At 48.4% G+C, this 18,997-nt stretch overlaps 2 protein-coding genes across 2 annotated transcripts in view; one reads left to right on the top strand and one right to left on the bottom strand.

Annotated features, from left to right (window-relative positions):
• Window positions 1-18,997, top strand: part of LOC147737434 (uncharacterized) — a 908,239-nt gene that overhangs the window by 62,416 nt on the left and 826,826 nt on the right. The window lies entirely within an intron of this gene.
• LOC147737438 (uncharacterized) overlaps window positions 15,177-18,997 on the bottom strand; it is a 204,130-nt gene continuing 200,309 nt past the window's right edge. The window contains exon 6 of the mRNA XM_086929397.1: window positions 15,177-18,943. Coding sequence (XP_086785523.1) covers window positions 18,616-18,943 — 328 coding nt within the window. The 3' untranslated portion in view covers window positions 15,177-18,615. The remainder of the gene's footprint in view (window positions 18,944-18,997) is intronic.

Raw genomic sequence — 18,997 nt, 5'->3', positions numbered from 1 at the left:
TTCCTATCTGTGACGTAAAGAAGCTTGTCCCAGTCTCTCCTCTTGTGTAGGTCACAATCCTTGCTAGGTGTACTCTCAGCGAGGATGAGCTTAGCTTTGCCTTCAGCAGGTGCGTGAGGTACCTCAGTACTGTTGACTCTTGTCATTTTACTGTGCAGTTTCTTCTTGCTGCACCATTGCGTGAACCTCTTCCATTTATCCAAATAGCACTTTCGTGTGCTAGGCCTCCTTGCCTCTCGCAGTACCCGCAGGGTGCTTTCTGGTAAACTTAGGTGTGCAAACTATGTCTTCAGGAGGCATGCTGCTAGGCTGAGGCTCTCTGGTTCTGGGTGAAGTACCTCTCCGTTTTGCATGGACAGTAGGTCTTTTCTTTTCCCGAACTTCTCCATTATCTGAGAGTACCACGTCTGCCTGGCCCATTGCGGTGCCACCAGGATCAGAGTCATGGTGCTGGTCCTGCACTTGTTGGGTACTCTCTATCAAAGGTATCAGGGGAAAAGCGTAAGCTAATATCCTCGACCAGTCTATCCATAGGGCATTCCCCAGGGAACCCTACCCTGGTCGCCTGGATGTGAAGCTTTGGCATTTTGCATTCTGGTGTGTTGCAAATAGGTCTATTGTTGGTGTCCCCCAACTTTTGAATAGCTTTAGCGATTCCTGTGCATTCAGCTCCCACCCGTGGGATGCAGATGTCTGTCTGCTGAGCCAGTCTGCTTCCACATTGTCTTTCCCTGGTAGGTGTATGGCTAGCAGGTCTATATTTAGTGGGATGGCCCATTTCCATATCTCTGCGCTAGGTTCGACAGTGGCGGAGATTGCGTTCCTCCCTGTTTGTTGATGTAGAACATCGTCGTTGTATTGTCCGTCTGGATCAACACTCTCCGGTTGTACAGTTTCGTCTGGAAGGCTTTCAGGGCGAGGAACACGGTCTTTAGTTCTAGGTAGTGGATGTGTTTGACCATGTCCGCTGGAGTCCACAGACCCCTCACTCTGAGCTTGCTCATGTGTGCCCCCCATCCTTTCTGGGATGCGTCTGTAGTGATGGTCACTGTTGGGGTCGGTGGTGTTAGAGACTTCCCTTTTGTTATGTTTCCAAGTTCCACCACGACATTTCTTCCTGCACTGCGTGCGTTACTACCACTAGATCTTCCCAACTCCCTGTAGCTTGTGACCATTGTTCTTGCAGCCATTCTTGGAATGGTCTCATGTGGAGGTGTACGTTTGGTACCAAATTTATGCATGAGGCCATCATGCCCATGACTTTGCTCGCAGTCATCACTGTCAGAGCTCGCCGCTTCTGGGAGAGGTGCGTCTCCTTGATTAGCGCCTGTGTCCTTTTGTCGCTGGGGAACACCTTGCACTGTATGGTGTTGATCTGTGCTCCCAGTTAGATTTTTACTTGCTCTGGTTCCATAGAGGATTTCCCCCAGTGAATGGAGAATCCCAGGTCCATCAGAGTGTTTGTCCCGCGCTGGGCATGTTCCTTGCATGTCTTGTGGGAACTTGCTTTTATTAGCCAGTCGTCTAGGTAAGGGTATACATGGATCCCTTCCCTTCTTAGGTGCGCTGCCACTGCTGCGAGGCACTTTGTGAACACCCTTGGTGCGGATTTTAGGCCGAACGCTAAGGCTGTGAATTGGTAGTGATGCTTGTTGATGGTAAATCTGAGCAGGTGTTTGTTTCTCCTGTTCATTGGTATGTGCAAGTAGGCGTCCTTTAGGTCTATGGTGGCTATGAAGTCTCCGAATCCTATTTGTGGAATGACCTCCTTTAGAGATGTCATTTTGAACTTTTGTTTCTTTATATATTTGTTTAGGAATCTGAGGTCCAGGATGGGCCTTAGTGTTTCGTCCACTTTTGGTACTAGGAAGTAAGTGGAGTACACCCCCTTGTTCTTTTCCTGGTATGGTACCGGTTCGATGGCCTCCTTTTGGAGCAGTTCCTCCGCTTCCTTTTGAAGCAGTTCGATTTCTTTTCCTGACTGCGTCCTCTTTTTTGGTCTTCTGCTTGGTGGAGTCCTTTCTAGTTCTATTACAGTATCCGAACTGTATGATGTTCAGGATCCACTTGTCTGTGGTTATCTTCTTCCACTCTCTGAAGAAGAGACTTAGCCTGCCTACATGTTCTGTGATCTTTTGTCTGTGTAACCTATCTTTTGTTTTCTTGTGCTCCACCCCAGGAGGTCCCGTGCGGGTGGGCACCTGCTGTGTGACCGCGTCACTTTGAGGTGGCTTGGTGGCCCCCTCTTTTGTTCTGACCACGTCCGTTTCCTCTCCCGCGAAAGGAGTGGCCTCTTTGCTGGTTGTGCCAGTTTTGTTTTTGGTGTCCCTGCTGCGTCTGGATGTCACCCTAGCCGGACTGCTGGAAGGTCTGGTGCGAGGTTCCCGGCTGGTTTCCCCCTCTGCCGCTCTATCTCCGTGACGGGGTTCCTCTTTTCATCCCTCTGAATTGCAGGGCTCCCATGGACCTTGCAGTGTCGTTCTCTTTTTTAAGCTGGGTGAGCTTGTCATCTACCGGTGCTCCAAAAAGTGTCTCTCCATTAAAAGGGGTGCTAAGGATGTTATGCTGAACTTCAGGCTAGAATCTTGAGATTCTGAGCCAGGCTTGCCTTCTTTCAGTGATTCCCATCATCATCAGCCTGCTGGATGTGTCTGCTCCATCTAAGGCAGTCTTAAGGCATGCGTTTGCCACATTCTTCCCCTCTTCCACGAGGTGCGTTGCCCTCTGCTGGTACTCCTCTGGGAGGTTCTTCACCAGCTGCCAAAATTTGGTCCAGCATTTGGTACTGGTGCCTATTTAGTAGGGCGTTTGAATTTGCCATGCGCCAATGCATTGCTGCGTTCCTTTTAATTTTCCTCCCAGTCAGGTCCATCCTCCTGCATTCCTTGTCTGGTGGTGGCCGATGTTGACGGCCCATTTGGCCGTTTCCTTGCAGTCGCAGTGATAATGGAGTCTGCTAGGACAGTCCCCTAGATGTAGGGGGGATCTTTTGTGGAGTGTTTGTATTTTTTCTCGGTTCTTGGCGTAACGGACCTGCATGTTGCTGGCTCCTTGAACGCCTCCTTCCCCTGAGCCATGACACTCTCTAGCATTGGGAGATACTGGCTCCTGGTCTATGTGGGGAGTAGGGTCTCTAATAAAAAGTCAGATTTCTGCTTTTCCTCGTCCAGCTTGACCCCAAATGCCGTTGCCGCGTTCTTCACGACTATATTGTATGCCCCAATGTCATCTGGCGGCAAAGGCCTCGAAGTGTACGTGTCTAGGCCCTCTTCTAGACTTTCGGTGTCGAGGTCCTGCCATTCCAGGTCCTGTGTCCCCGAGGATGCCGACGCAAGGATTGTCCATTGGTCGTCGTCACCCTCCTCCTCATAGTAGAACTCCTCACCCTCCGGTGTTCTTGAGCTTCGGGGCTTTTCTGCAGCTCTTCGGCCTCGAAATCCTCCTCCTCTTCGACGATTACGGTCGTTGTTTTTGACGGAATCGTGAATTGTTTGAGCCTTTCGTCGAACTCCCGTTTCCTTTGTAGGATGTTATCCATTTCGGCCTCGAGCCTTCTCTTCTCTCTTTCCAGTTCGGTGGCCTGTTCTGCGTCGGACTGTTCGGCTGGTCTTTTCGTCGAAAATTTCGACGTCGACGTTGAAATGGGCTTCGGGACCTGTGTCGACGCCGAGGCGGTCTTCGGGGCCCTTTCTTTCGAAGTTGAACGTTCCTTCTCGGGGACGTCTTCGACAACCTTGGTTTTTCGCCAGTCTTCGCCGACTGGGAGTCCTTCTCGAAGGATCCGCTGGGCTTTTTCATTGGATGCAGCTGCGGCCGTGGAGGTTTTCGGCGCCAGTGTACCTTTCGAGGACTTTGACTCATTTTTTTGAGAGTCTGATTCAGACCTTCGATGGTCTGTTGGGGGTTTAGGGGTCGACGACTCTCCTACCTCTTTAGAAGTTTTCTTATCGGTCTCTACGACCGTGTAGTCGTCGTCTTCTACGGCGATGTTATCTTCTTCGTCGGTTGATAGTCCCAGGTCTCGAAGGGACAGATGTTGGCCCTTCCCCTGCATGGTGTAGTTGGCCCTTCTCTGTCGTTCTCTGACTCGGAAGGTCTTCGGTGTGAAGGCAGAGCAAGCGTTGCAATCCTTGCTCTTGTAGTCGACCGGTAGGCAGAGGTTGCAAACCGGGTGCTGGTCCTTCTGCACGTATTTGTGGTGGCAGTTACAGCAGAATTTAAAAGGTGTGTTGTCCATTTCTTGCATTCAGGGGGCCCCCTGAGTGCGCATTCTCCGTTGGACGTCCAAGTTTTCGAAGTTCTCCTTCCTGTTCGTCGTCCCGGCTTAAGTTTGTTCTTTCCTCGTCGTCTTCTCAGTCTTTTCCTGCAAGTTCGACTCTTCTCTCGTCTTTTCCCGTCCAAAACTCTGAAGCCTCTCGGGAACGATCCAGACCCAATGGTGGAAAAAAGAATCTGAAGATGGCGCCCAACGGTGGGAGCTTCTGCAGGAAGCATGCCGACGTCACGGAAGGACACCAAAAGGTGGGACGTCAACGTCCACCTGGGCTACGAAAAAAAAAAAAAAAAAAAAAAAAAGACTACGATTCCAGACCCAACCACTAGACCGCGGAATAATGCACAGCATAGTGAATCCAGAAAGATTCACGCTGCAAAATCCTTGTTAGTGAGGATGTAGTCTATGGGACTACACCTCAACCCGCTGTTGGGCAGTGGGGGAGCCATGCTTGTCAGATTTCGCCCTCCCATGGACCGCCCTTAATCCATGCTCCAAGCAGAGCACGGATTCGGACCGAGTAAGGAAGGCATCCAAAGTCCCTGCCACTCCCACCCCCTCTTTGAGTGTGATCTTACTCATTTCCAAACTAAATATGTAGTGCCAATTATATTAAAAAAGTCTGTTTGTTTGCAAATATTGATGTTCTTTGACAAGTTATCACTCCCACTTAAGTGTAAACAATCCTTAAGAAATGCTTACTTAAAGTCCCGGAGTAAATGTTGGAGGGGTGGCCCAGCCCAGCCTCATCCGGTCGCTGGCGGGCGCGGATGGACCCACCCTTGGCCCGGCCACGCCCGCGCGCGTCCCATGCTGCAGGAGGCACGAAGGTCTTTTAAACGCCTCCTGGCACTTTGTAGTGACGCTGGTGGCGTGCGCCACTGAGGGATGCCGGGAGATGTAGTTCTCGCCATCCGCGTCTGGGCCAGCAGGGCCAGCGGTACGGCCGTCAGGTCCAGGTGATACAGGTAGCAGTACGGGATCCAGGGTGAGTACCAAGTAAGTCAAGACCCAATAGTAATTTGGCCAACAAGTGAAAAACACGCCCGTGCAGCGGGAGGCACGAAGGTCTTTTAAATGCCTCCTGGCGCTTTGAAGTGACACTGGTGGCGTGCGGCACTGAGGGATGCTGGGAGATGTAATTCTCGGCCGTCCGCGTCTGGGCCAGCAGGGCCAGCGGTACGGCCGTCAGGTCCTGGTGATACAGGCAGCAGTACGGGATCCAAGGGTGAGTGCCAAGTAAGTCAAGACCCAACAGTATTATGGCCAACAAGTGAAAAACACGTCCCCATATTTGTTTACATACAATATCATATGTCTGATTTATTATTCCTATTACAGCGCCTTCTACATTGAGAAGGCCCATCCAAGACCAGTGTGTGGACAAAACCCATGCCGACAAATCAAGGACAAAGGGATTGGGATATGATCTAGGGACACTAACAACAAATCCTACATCAAACCTCACATTACACCCCTTGCATGCTGATGACGGCCCCCAGCCGTCATGCACTACAGTGCTCGTGTGCTGATGACGGCTGGGGGCCGTCATGACCGCACCCGTGCTGAAATCTTCAGCACAGGAGCAGAATCGCGGCAGCATGGAAGGGGTTAACTGATGGAGAGCTATGAGCGAACTGAAGTGTAATACTGAGAAAAAGTAACCTGCAGAATTGCTGCAAATTAAAGTAAATAAAAAAAACTAATAAAGAACTACATATCCACCGCTGCGTGACATGGAAGCCGATTATTTCTCAATACAGTGCTCACATTATCATCCGCGCTGGAAGAGATGGGAGCCTGGTATGTCTGGTCACAGAAGCTCATTTACATACAAAGGGGGGTGACAGCCTGTTCACAACGCACAGCACAACTTGTTTACGTAAAGTGCTAGTACACAGAACAGGGTAAAGTCTTGTGTCTCTTTTTTTCATTTTCTTTAATATATCCTGCACCTCGCTCTCTTCTTCTCTTTCTCTCATTTCAATTCATCATAAATTACTCAAATTCACTATTGCTTTATCAGCACGGCACAAGTCGGGGGTAGCCACAGTTTGAAGGGGTCCCCCCACTATTATCTAGAAACAGGACTCAGTTCCACCTAGCTTCTTAGCCTAGCTTCTTAGCCTGCGACTGATAATTGTTACTTTGTTGCCACAGCACTGCAGACACATGCATCTCAGTGTTTGTTTGTGTGAGTGGTGCAAGAGAGGAACAGAGAACATGACAAAATTAGCCCTTCTATTGCTTAATACATTGTAAATGTGAAACACTTTGGGGCTTAGGGGCTGGATAAAGAATAACATCAGGAAACAAACGCAAATTAAAAGCATATTTTATTTATTCGCTGAAAACTGTTTAAAAATTTAATTTATTAGTTCCACATATCTATTTAAAAATATTGAGACTTTCAGTCATTTCCGAGTTTAGTTACAAACTAATAGTGAGAAAACTGAAACCAAAAACTTATTTTTACATTATTTTATGTTTCTTGTTTTTAAAACAGGCCCTCAATCTTTCACGTGAAAATTATTATAAGGGCCTGACATCACTATAACATTAAAAAAGCGCCTGATAGTCTGAGAGTATGACTAAGCAATGGTGATGTGCAGAGGGGTCGACATGTTTCAGCCGGTTGGAAGACCGTGTCCGGCTTTCTTCAGGACCGATTAGATGTAAGCTACTGCATTTATACGTGAAAAGTAGTGTAACAAAAATTGTGGTAAATAAAATTCATACCATACCACCAGGAACTTGTGTCCCCAATGTATTCTGGTGGAGATGAAGTACGTGTTACTCTTCCTATTGAGGTAGTTAAACAGGAGAAGATGTAAGTATATCCCATAGAAACGTTGCATGTAAAAACTACCTGCACTCAACAAGGAACAACACAGAACACACACATGCAGAGAGCGTATCCACTCCGCTAAACAGAACTGTACTCAATTACTGTTCTACTCCATCCGTTCAGTGAAAGAATTTTTTTTTGGGATGTCATAGTGTACTCACCCAGCTTTATGTGGTGAATAGCCTCACCTCACCTAGCAACCGCTCGGGAATACGAGGCCCCTATCTAGTTATATAAGAAGAAATGGACAAGATCAATACAGTAATATTATCGTGTCCGGCTCATTAGCATTCAATAGTTTTTATAACAAGTAAAACCTAGTGATAAACTAGTGGAAACTTATCACTTAACCATAGGCTGAACTGACATGCAAAAACGAGTGATGTAATTATATGAAAAATGACATATTATAAAGTTGGCTGAGTAAGCCATATTAAAAATATGATCAAGAAATATGCCAAAGGAAATATGCCAAAAGAAGGTCAAAGCAGAAATCTAGTGAGCCTCTACAGAGTTTTACAAGGAGTTTCTTAAAAAAGGGGGGGGGCTCAAGTTCTAGTAAGGTAGAGACCAAAAAGTTTTCCCAGACCTAACTATCCGTCGGTGCCTCAGTCCGTCGACCGAGAGGCAGTGGAGGTAATGGAAGCGCCAACTATCGCGCTATTTATAGTTGTCTTGATTGGTTGATTGGTAACATATGGTGCCTGACTACCTCCGAGCACTGATCACCGCACCCAAGGGCCGGAAAAATGTTGAAAACAGTGCATGCGCCGCGGAACGCTGATAAGCCGCGCATGCCCTATTACGCGTGTTGCGACTTGCCCAGCGATGCTAATTACTTGCGCATGCGCGCTCTTGGAGGAGCTAGCTCGTATATCACACTGCACGAGCGCTTTTTAGTATGTCAATGTGTAGGAAAAATGCATCGGTATCGTAATTACATTATATATGTATAACGTGTATGTCTCCCGAAATGTCCAAACGTGATGTCAAGAATTATTGATGTAAAACTTGCTGATATATTAAGGAAGAAGATACAACCAAAGGACCCTAAACCCTGTATTTTACAGATAAACAATTTTTGCGATCTATGGGTCTTGTTAAGGGGTGTCTAAAAGACTGAAAATATAGAAAACAGTCCTCCCTCTAAGTCTTCCTCTATATGTCTATGGATACTTCTAGAGCAGTCAAAAATAGTAACGCTTAATAATATGAATGGATGGAGTAGAACAGTAATTGAGTACAGTTCTGTTTAGCGGAGTGGAAACGCTCTCCGCAGGTGTGTGTTCTGTGTTTTTCCTTGTTGAGTGCAGGTAATTTTTACATGCAACGTTTCTATGGGATATACTTACATCTTCTCCTGTTTAACTATCTCAATAGGAAGAGTAACACGTACTTCATCTCCACCAGAATACATTGGGGACCCAAGTTCCTGGTGGTATGGTATGAATTTTATTTACCACAATTTTTGTTACACTACTTTTCACGTATAAATGCAGTAGCTTACATTTAATCGGTCCTGAAGAAAGCCGGACACTGTCTTCCAGCCGACTGAAACATGTCGACCCCTCTGCACATCGCCATTGCTTAGTCATACTCTCAGACTATCAGGCGCTTTTTTAATGTTGGCACCCAGACAATACGGATTAAACATATTTTTTGTCTTGGTAGCCATTTTCTATCTCACTCACTTGTTCACAATATAGCACTGCACCCCATCAGTAACATCAAGACACACCTTGGTTAGAGTTCATCTTTGGTATCCAGTTTCGCACCATCAATTGGATGAGTTGGGCGATCTTTGGATGTACCATATAAATCCCACATGATGATGCTACGCAGTGGTGTAACGAAACATGAGGGGGCCCCCCTGCAAACTACATGGAGGGGGCCCCCCTCCCATCCTCCATGCCTGTCTAGAGCTCTCAGGCCAGCGACCCGCCATACTGCAGGGGATGCGGGCGATTGTTACGCCACTGTCACCAATGCAGCCATTAATAGTAACACTGGATGGTGGAGTTAAAGGTTGGGCTTAGTCTGCCAGCAGGCTGTCATAGGTGGTGGTCCATTCATTACAGGGTCCCTGCCATCAGTAGGCTGGGGAAGTTTGCCCAATTTTAGGTGGGTTTCCTGATGCAGACTCCTGTCATGATATACAACATCGGGCCCACTCATCGTTTAGTTTTGACAAAAGTGCATTCACTGCTCCTTCCCGTTTTAAAACATTGGACAAAGCGACAATGCAGTATTTCAAAAGCAGATATAACTACAAAGAGCACATTTTGATAATACATTTTTATTTTTATTAGACAATAGCAATCTTAAGAGGCATTGCATAGCTTCATACACACTTTGACCCCAATTCCATCACAGTCTCTCTCTCTCTCTGTCAGTCAGTATCTCTCTTTCAGTCAGTCAGTCTATCTCTCTCTCTCTCTCTCTCTCTCTCTGTCTCTGTCAGTCAGTCAGTCCCTCTCTGTCAGTCAGTCTCTCTCTCTGTCAGTCAGTCTATCACTCTCTGTCATTCAGTCTCTCTCAGTCAGTCTCTCTCAGTCAGTCAGTTAGTCTCTCGCTCTCTATCTGTCTGTCAGTCAGTCTCTCTCTGTCAGTCTCTCTCAGTCAGTCTCTCTCAGTCAGTCTCTTATAGTCAGTCTCTCTCTCTGTCAGTCAGTCTCTCTCTCTCTGTCAGTCAGTCAGTCTCTCTCTCTCTGTCAGTCTCAGTCTCTCTCTCTGTCAGTCTCAGTCTCTCTCTCTGTCAGTCAGTCTCTCTCTCTCAGTCAGTCTCTCTCAATCAGTCTCTCTCAGTCTGTCAGTTTCTCTCTCTTAGTCAGTCTCTCTCTCTGTCAGTCAGTCTCTCTCTCTGTCAGTCAGTCTCTCTCTCTCTCTCTGTTAGTCAGTCTCTCTTTCTCTGTCAGTCTCTCAGTCTCTTTCTCTCTCTGTCAGTCTTTGTCAGTCAGTCTCCCTCTCTGTCAGTCAATCTCTCTCTCAGTCAGCCAGTCTCTCTCTCTCCCAGTCAGTCTCTCTCTCTCCCAGTCAGTCAGACTCTCTCAGTCAGTCATTCTCTCTTTACCCCAGTCAGTCAGTCTCTCTCTCTCTCTGTCAATCAGTCTCTGTCAGTCAGACTCTCTCACTCAGTCAGTCTCCCTCTCAGTCAGTCTCTCTCACAGTCAATCAGTCTATCTCTCTGTCAGTCAGTCTCTTCCTCTCTCTCTCAGTCTCTCTTTCTCAGTCAGTTTCTCTCTACCTTAGTCAGTCTCTGTCAGTCAGTCAGTCTCACTCTCAATCAGTCTCTCTGTCAGTCAGTCACTCTCTCTCTCAGTCAGTTTCTCAGTCAGTCAGTCTCTACTCTCTCTCCATTCTCTCTCTCAACTCTGTCCACTCTATCTCTACTGTCTCTCTCTCCACGGTCTCTCCTCTGTCTCTCTCTCCACTTTCTCTCTCCACTCTCTCACTATCTCTCTCTCCACTGTCTCCCTCCACTGTCTCCCTCCACTGTCTCCCTCCACTGTCTCCTTCCACTGTCTCCCTCTACTCCCTCTCTCTCCACCCTCTCCCCCTTCTCTCTCTCCCCACTCTCTCTCCCCACTCTCTCTCTCCACTCTCTCTCTCCACTCTCTCTCTCCACTCTCTCTCTCCACTCTCTCTCTCCACTCTCTCTCTCCACTCACTCTCTCCACTCACTCTCTCCACTCACTCTCTCCACTCACTCTCTCCCCACTCACTCTCTCCCCACTCACTCTCTCCACTCACTCTCTCTCCACTCACTCACTCTCCACCCACTCTCTCTGCTGTCTCCACTCTCTCTCTGCTGTCTCCCTCCACTGTCTCTCCCTCCACTGTCTCTCTCTCCACTGTCTCTCTCTCCACTGTCTCTCTCTCTCCACTGTCTCTCTCTACTCTCCACTCTCTCTCCACTCTCTCTCTGTCTCTCCACTCTCTCTCTCTCTCTCCTCTCTCTCTCTCTCTACTCTCTCTCTCTCTCTCTACTCTCTCTCTCTCTCTCCACTCTCTCTCTCTCTCTCCACACTCTCTCTCCACTCTCTCTCTCTCTCTCCTCTCTCTCTCTCTCTACTCTCTCTCTCCACTCTCTCTCTCTCTCTCCACACTCTCTCTCCACTCTCTCGCTCCCCTCTCTCTCTCTCTCCACTCGCTCTCTCCACTCGCTCTCTCCACTCGCTCTCTCCACTCGCTCTCTCCACTCGCTCTCTCCACTCTCTCTCTCTCCACTCTCTCTCTCCACTCTATCTTTCTCTCCACTCTATCTTTCTCTCCACTCTCTCTCTCTCCACTCTCTCTCTCCACTCTCTCTCTCTCCACTCTCTCTCTCTCTCTCCACTCTCTCTCTCAACTCTCTCTCTCCACTCTCTCTTTCTCCACTCTCTCCAGTGTCTCTCCATGCTCTCTCCACTCTCTCTCCACTCTCTTTCTCTCCACTGTCTATCTCCACTCTCTCTCCACTGTCTACTCTCTCTCCACTGTCTCTCTCTCTAGCCACTCTCTCTCTCCACTGTTTCTCTCCACTGTTTCTCTCCACTCTCTCTCTCTCCACTCTCTCCCACTCTCCCTCACAAAGTAGTGTGCGTTCCATGGGTGTCCGCAGAAATGTTTCCAGGGGGGGCACATTTTTAACTTCATCACCATCCCCCTTGCACCCTTCTCTCCTCTGCCTTGCACCCTTCTTGCCCTCCCTCTTGCACCTTTCCCCCCTCCCCCTTGTATCCTTCTCCCCCTCCCCTTGTACCCTAGTCCACCTCCACCTTGAACCCGTTTCTACCTTGCACCCTTCTCCCTCTGCCTTGCACCCTTCTCCCCTCTGCCTTGCACCCTTCTCCCCCTCCGCCTTGCACCCTTCTCTACCTTGCATCCTTTTCCTCTCTGCCTTGCACCCTTCTCCCCCTCCGCCTTGCACCCTTCTCCTCTCTGCCTTGCACCCTTCTCCCCTTTGCCTTGCACCCTTCTCCCCTTTGCCTTGCACCCTTCTCCCCTTTGCCTTGCACCCTTCTCCCCTTTGCCTTGCACCCTTCTCCCCTTTGCCTTGCACCCTTCTCCCCTCTGCCTTGCACCCTTCTCCCCTCTGCCTTGCACCCTTCTCCCCCTCCGCCTTGCACCCTTCTCCTCTCTTCCTTGCACCCTTCTCCTCTCTTCCTTGCACCCTTCTCCCCTCTGCCATGCACCCTTCTCCCCCTCTACCTTGCACCCTTCTCTTCCTTGCACCCTTCTCCTCTCTGCCTTGCACCCTTCTCCCCTCTGCCTGGCACCCTTCTCCCCTCTGCCTTGCACCATTCTCCCCTCCGCCTTGCACCCTTCTCCCCTCCGCCTTGCACCCTTCTCCCCTCCGCCTTGCACCCTTCTCCCCTTTGCCTTGCACCCTTCTCCCCTTTGCCTTGCACCCTTCTCCCCTCTGCCTTGCACCCGTCTCCCCTCTGCCTTGCACCCGTCTCCCCCTCCGCCTTGCACCCTTCTCTACCTTGCACCCTTCTCCTCTCTTCCTTGCACCCTTCTCCCCTCTGCCTTGCACCCTTCTCCCCTCTGCCATGCACTCTTCTCCCCCTCCGCCTTGCACCCTTCTCCTCTCTTCCTTGCACCCTTCTCCTCTCTTCCTTGCACCCTTCTCCCCTCTGCCTTGCACCCTTCTCCCCAATGACTTGCACCCTTCTCCCCCTCCACCTTGCACCCTTCTCCCCCTCCGCCTTGCACCCTTCTCTACCTTGCACCCTTCTCCTCTCTTCCTTGCACCCCCTTCTCCTCTCTTCCTTGCACCCTTCTCCCCTCTGCCTTGCACCCTTCTCCCCTCCGCCTTGCACCCTTCTCCCCTCCGCCTTGCACCCTTCTCCCCTCCGCCTTGCACCCTTCTCTTCTCTGCCTTGCACCCTTCTCTTCTCTGCCTTGCGCCCTTCTCCCCTCTACCCTGCACCCTTCTCCCCCTCCGCCTTGCACCCTTCTCTACCTTGCACCCTTCTCCTCTCTTCCTTGCACCCTTCTCCTCATTGCCTTGCACCCTTCTCTTCTCTGCCTTGCACACTTCACCCCTCTGCCTTGCACCCTTCTCCCCTCCACCTTGCACCCTTCTCCCCTCTGCCTTGCACCCTTCTCCCCTCTGCCTTACACCCTTCTCCCCTCCGCCTTGCACCCTTCTCTACCTTGCGTCCTTCTCCCCCTCTACCTTGCACCCTTTTCCCCTCTGCCTTGCACCCTTCTCGGCCCCCCTCCTCCCCTCCTGCGGATGCCCATGGTGTGTTCTAACAAGAGGGCTTACCTGAGGGCACCATTTTGCTGCCTTGTCCCTTCTCATGTGAGCTTTGCCCTGGAGAATGCTCTCTCTGGAGGCCCCCACTCCCACCCTTGTCAGGGTCCCGAGCACTGCTCTGTGCTGTCTCCTGCTCTTGCTCTCTGAGGCCCCCACCCCATCCTTGTCCCTGTCTCTTCTCTTCTCTTGTGGGGTGGGCTTTGCTTATGGAGAGGAGAGCGCCGGGCTCCGAGCTGCCTCAGAGGGGAAGTGGAGAGTGCTGTCTCTGGGGCCCCCACCCCACCCCATCCTTGTCCCTGTCTCTTCTCTTCTCTTGTGGGATGGGGCCCCCAGCCCATCCTTGTCCCTGTCTCTTCTCGGGTGGGGCCTGTCCCTGTCTCTTCTCTTGTGGGATGGGGCACCCACCCCATCCTTGTCCCTGTCTCTTCTCTTCTCTTGTGGGGTGGGGCCCCCGCCCAATCCTTGTCCCTGTCTCTTCTCGGTGGGGGCCTGTCCCTGTCTCTTCTCTTGTGGGATGGGGCCCCCACCCCATCCTTGTCCCTGTCTCTTCTCTTCTCTTGTGGGGTGGGGCCCCCACCCAATCCTTGTCCCTGTCTCTTCTCGGTGGGGGCCTGTCCCTGTCTCTTCTCTTGTGGGATGGGGCACCCACCCCATCTTGTCCCTGTCTCTTCTCTTCTCTTGTGGGGTGGGCCGGGCCCCCACCCAATCCTTGTCCTTGTCTCTTCTCTTCTCTTGTGGGGTGGGGCCCCCACCCCCTCCGTGTCCCTGTCTCTTCTCTTGTGGGGTGGGCTTTGCTTATCAAGAGGAGAGAGTGGGGGGCCGGGCTCTGTGCTGCCTCAGAGGAGCAGTGGACTGCTGTCTCTGGGGCCCGTCCCGGGCCTGCTTCTGCTCTGACTGAAGAGAAACAATGTTGATACTTTGTTTCTCTTTAGTCAGAGGGAGGGGGTGAGGGGAACGGAGCAGGCTGCACCTGCTTCAGACACAGAGGGAGAGAGGCTTGCTTCAGCGCAGGCCTCTCTCACAGCCCTCAGAAGAGCTGAGGGGGCCGGGCCCCCTGGGGGCCCCCCTCATTAACTGTAGATAGTGAGGCCCCCCCGCACTGCGGGGGCTGCAGGGGCGTTTGTTACGCCCCTGATGCTACGCCGTAAGGGTGGGCTGATGGGAATTTCTCAACCAGGTGTTGCCCTTGCTGTTGCTGTTTGATGGTCTGCGTTCTTCAGTTTCTAACATTGGACACACACACTCTTTCTCTTGACCGGACACCTCCCTGATTTGTTGTTGTCATATATTTTGGGGTACGAGGTATCCAGGTCGTTAAACATATACCCGGAGACCCTCATCTCTATCCTTATTTCTTTAGTATTTCTTTAGTAAGATGTCACACATTGACATGTATTCGGCTGCTTCTTCTATTTTTAGGTAAGTACAAATAACGTGCCGTCCCCCCTCCTTCCATTTTTCTCTTTTTCTCCCCCCTTCTTTGTCTATCTCATGAATCTCACTGCCACTTCTGGCATTCATATGACAAATCCTTCAGAACATTTGAGAACAAGGGACAATCAGTGTGGAAGACGAGTTGCTGGGAGTGCAACTGATTGTCCTGGCACATATATGCTTTTGATGTGGGATTTCACTATTTCACCACATTCTTCAAGCAGAGTCTACTGCTTACAATGGCTCAATTCTGGTAAAAAGTAGAGTTTGGCAAGTCACAAAATGAATAGGGATAGCCAAGTCGGGGAGGAGCCACGGGTTACACTTAGCTATAAGGCCCGAGCTTATCCAACAACCGATAAGTGTGTAAAAGATGCAGCAATCGTTACTTAAAAACAAGGTATATGCTCTTTTATGTCTAAAAATAGGTTATTTATTGAACACTTGTGCTTCACTTTAGTTCATTATATATGCTGCTGTGGCATTTGTTAATAGTAATACATGCATTTTACCAATGAAGCTTCCCATCGCCAGAGCCCTGACGACATGTCCACTCTGGGTGTGTTGCGTTTATAGGTTTTATCACTAATCCGACAGGTTAGCTGAAAATACCGTTGTTAGTCCCAGTATTGTTCGGTGTTGCTTTTACAGGTAGTGTGGTCAGGTGCGATTGAATGTTTATCTTTGTACCTCTTCTTCAACAAATAAAAATCAACAATGTTTCTTTTCTTTGAATCCACATTGTGCTTGTCTCCCACTGTGTATCCTGGTACAGAATGTCACTTTGCTATGTGTACGGAAGTGAACAATCACTGGAAACAAACACTTTTATAATTCTGCAAATACTGTTATCTGTTTTTCTTCTTTACTGCTATTAGGGTCTTCTCTATCATCTGGCATTTCAATGTCCCACATAGTTTGAATGTTATCTTTTTCCGCAATTCATTCCTCTCACAATAACTGCACTGCTTAGCTCTTGTCTGTGTCCTCAGATGGGTCAATATTTTTGCTGCTCTTAAGTTCTTTCCGGAATCTCTGCATCTCTAGGATTATTTCCATGTGAGTTAAATGAAGGAGTGTATTCACTGAGGGCTGTGTGGGATCGAAAATTGACAAAATCCCTTCTCACTTTCAGTGCCCTTCTAGGTTTTCCCCGTGTGTTCGCTGATGACTTTGTAGCTCTAATCGTCGACTAAAGCTCTTCCCACATTCATTGCACTTGAGTGACTTTCCCCCTGTGTGTTTGTTGATGTTTTCGTAGGGCTGATAACGGACTAAAGCTCTTCAAACATTCACAGCAATCGTATGTTTTTTCCCGTGTGTATTCGCTGATGTCTTTGTAGGTCTGATAATTGACTAAAGCACTTCCCACGTTCATTGCACTTGAATGGTTTTTCTCCTGTGGGAGTTTGCTATGATACCTTAATACTGAAGTGAAGCAAAAACTACTGTCACATTCACTACAATGATAGGGTTTTTGCCCAGTGTGTGTTCGCTATGTGTTTGGAGGTTTGATAAATCGACTAAAGCTCTTCCCACATTTACTGCACTTGAATGGTTTTTCTCCCGTGTGTGTTCGCTCATGTCTTTGTAGGTCTGATAATTGACTAATGCTCTTCCCACATTCATTGCACTTGAATGGTTTTTCTACACTGTGTGTTCGTGGATGATAACTTAATGCTGAGGAGCTGCAAAAACTACTGTCACGTTCACTACAATGATAGGGTTTTCCCCCCGTGTGTGTTTGCTGATTATTTTTTAGGTCTGATAACTGACTAAAGCTCTTTACACATTAATTGCACTTGAATGGTTTTTCCCCTGTGTGTGTTCGCTTATGTCTTTGAAGGTGTGATAACCGACTAAAACACTTTGCACATTCACTGCACTTGAATGGTTTTTCCACTGTGTGTGTTCGTTGATGCTTTTGGAGGGTTGATAAGTGACTAAAGCACTTTGCACATTCACTGCACTTGATTGGTTTTTCCCCCGTGTGTGTTCGATTATGACATTGAAGGTGTGATAACCGACTAAAGCACTTTGCACATTCACTGTAATGAAACTCAGTGTGACACTGTGGACAAATTTTTTATTGAGAAGGTTGAAAAAATGTATACAGAACTATCAATTAATAAGCGGGAACTCTAAATGAACACCGTAGTCTCTAACTTTGAAGATAAGAAAGCAGAGGAGACATCTGATCTTGCGCCCTGCCATAAAATTATGAACTGGCTACCACTTGACTTGATGTCTTTTAATGAAATTCTGCACGGCCTCAAATCGGGCTCGCCGAAAGACCCACTACCAGTTCAGATTCTTCAAAAAAATAAAGCATAGTTCCCTACAGCCCATGATGGAACTACTTAATGCCTCATTGAAAGAAGCTGTTCTGCGAGCAGAGTGGAAACATGCGATGGTAGTTCCCCTACTGAAAAAATCCAATGCAGATCCAGCCGAACCATCTAATTTCCTACCAATCTCTCTTCCCCCTGTTTTTTCTAAAATATTAGAAAAACATGTGAATCGACAGTTAGTTCAATTTGTGGAAACAAATGAGATCTTACATAGATCTCAATCAGGTTTCAGAGCCAAGTACTCGAAAGAAACAACTCTTTTGGGGGTGACAGAAACTATTAGTCAATTACTGGATAAAGGAGAAACAGCTGCACTTATTTTATTAGACCCAAGTGCCGCCTTTGATACAGTGTCACACCATACTCTCCTTAAAGTTCTACAATCACGAGGTATTGTGGGCCTTGCGCGGGAATGGATTAAGAACCTTCCAGGTTTTCTCCACTTCAGCTTGCTCTAAGATTTATGAATCTCCTTTTGGTGTACCACAGGGATCCGTTCTGAGCCGCATTTTATTCAATCTCTATGTTGGCCCACTAGCCAATACAGCGGAAGAGCTGGGTTGTCTATTTTTCCGTATGCTGACGACACCCAGCTTCTTTTCTCTCTCTGCCAATAAGACTTCTAAAACCTCCTCCCTACAGACTGGACTATCCAAAATAGCCAGTTGGATGAATAACAATAGGCTAAAATTAAATAGTGAGAAAACAGAATTCCTGATAATCGGAAAAAATAAAGATCTGTGGGGCCCCTGCCATTGGCCCCCAGAAATGGGTACAGTTCCTCAGACTGTTCAATCCGCCCGTAATTTGGGGATAATGATTTATGACCAACTTTCCATGAGGCAACAAGCTACAAAAACCGCTTCCACATGTTTTACCATCCTGAGGTGGCTTAGGAAGATATTATGGATGCTGCCAAGTTCGACTCAGAGGACAGTAATTCAAGCACTGATAGTCTCTAGATTGGACTATGGCAACATCATATATCTGGGAGCCAATAAAGAGGTAATCCGAAGTTTACAGATGGTAAAGAACGCTGCTGCGAGGTTGCTGTGTCATGTTCCGAAAACATCTTCCATCGCAGGCAAGCTTCGGGACCTTCACTGGCTGAGAATTGAAAACTGAACCAAATTTAAAGCCATGTGCTTTATGCATAAAATTAAACTCGGTACAGCTCCTCACTACCTAGGTTCCTTAGTCCGGCCATACCTCCCTGCAGGCCCGCTTAGATTATCTTTCCAGTTCGAATACTCAGTTCCAAGATTTAAATCTGTCCGCATGGGGGGCCACTCTTTCTCTGATCTGGCACCCGTACTGTGGAACTCTCTCCCAATCTCTCTTCGTCATGAAACTAATCATGTTAGCTTCCGTAAAACCCTTAAGACCTGGCTAATTAATCGGTACTGTTGATGTCCTTGGCGCCGGGAAACCTACGGGTAGCTGTGCGCCTTACAAATCTAATTTAATAATAATAATAACTGCACTTGAATGGTTTCCCTGTGTGTGTTTGTTGATGTTTTTGGAGATTTGATAAGTGACTGAAGCACTTTGCACATTCACTGCACTTGAATGGCTTTTCTCCTGTGTGTGTTCGCTGCTGTTTTTGTAGTTCTGATAACCTACTAAAGCTCTTGACACATTCAGTGCACTTGAATGTTTTTTCTCCTGTGCGAGTTTGCTTATGACTTTTTAGGTCTGATAACCAACTAAAGCTCTTTACACATTCATTGCACTTGAATGGTTTTTCTCCTGTGTGTGTTCGCTGATGTCTTTGAAGGTGTGATAACTGCCTAAAGCACTTTGCACATTCACTGCACTTGAATGGTTTTTCCCCCCGTGTGTGT

This window comes from Lissotriton vulgaris, chromosome 1_1 (genome assembly GCF_964263255.1).
Source record: "Lissotriton vulgaris chromosome 1_1, aLisVul1.2, whole genome shotgun sequence".
NCBI lineage: Eukaryota > Metazoa > Chordata > Amphibia > Caudata > Salamandridae > Lissotriton > Lissotriton vulgaris.
This window is presented reverse-complemented; position numbering and strand designations above follow the sequence as displayed.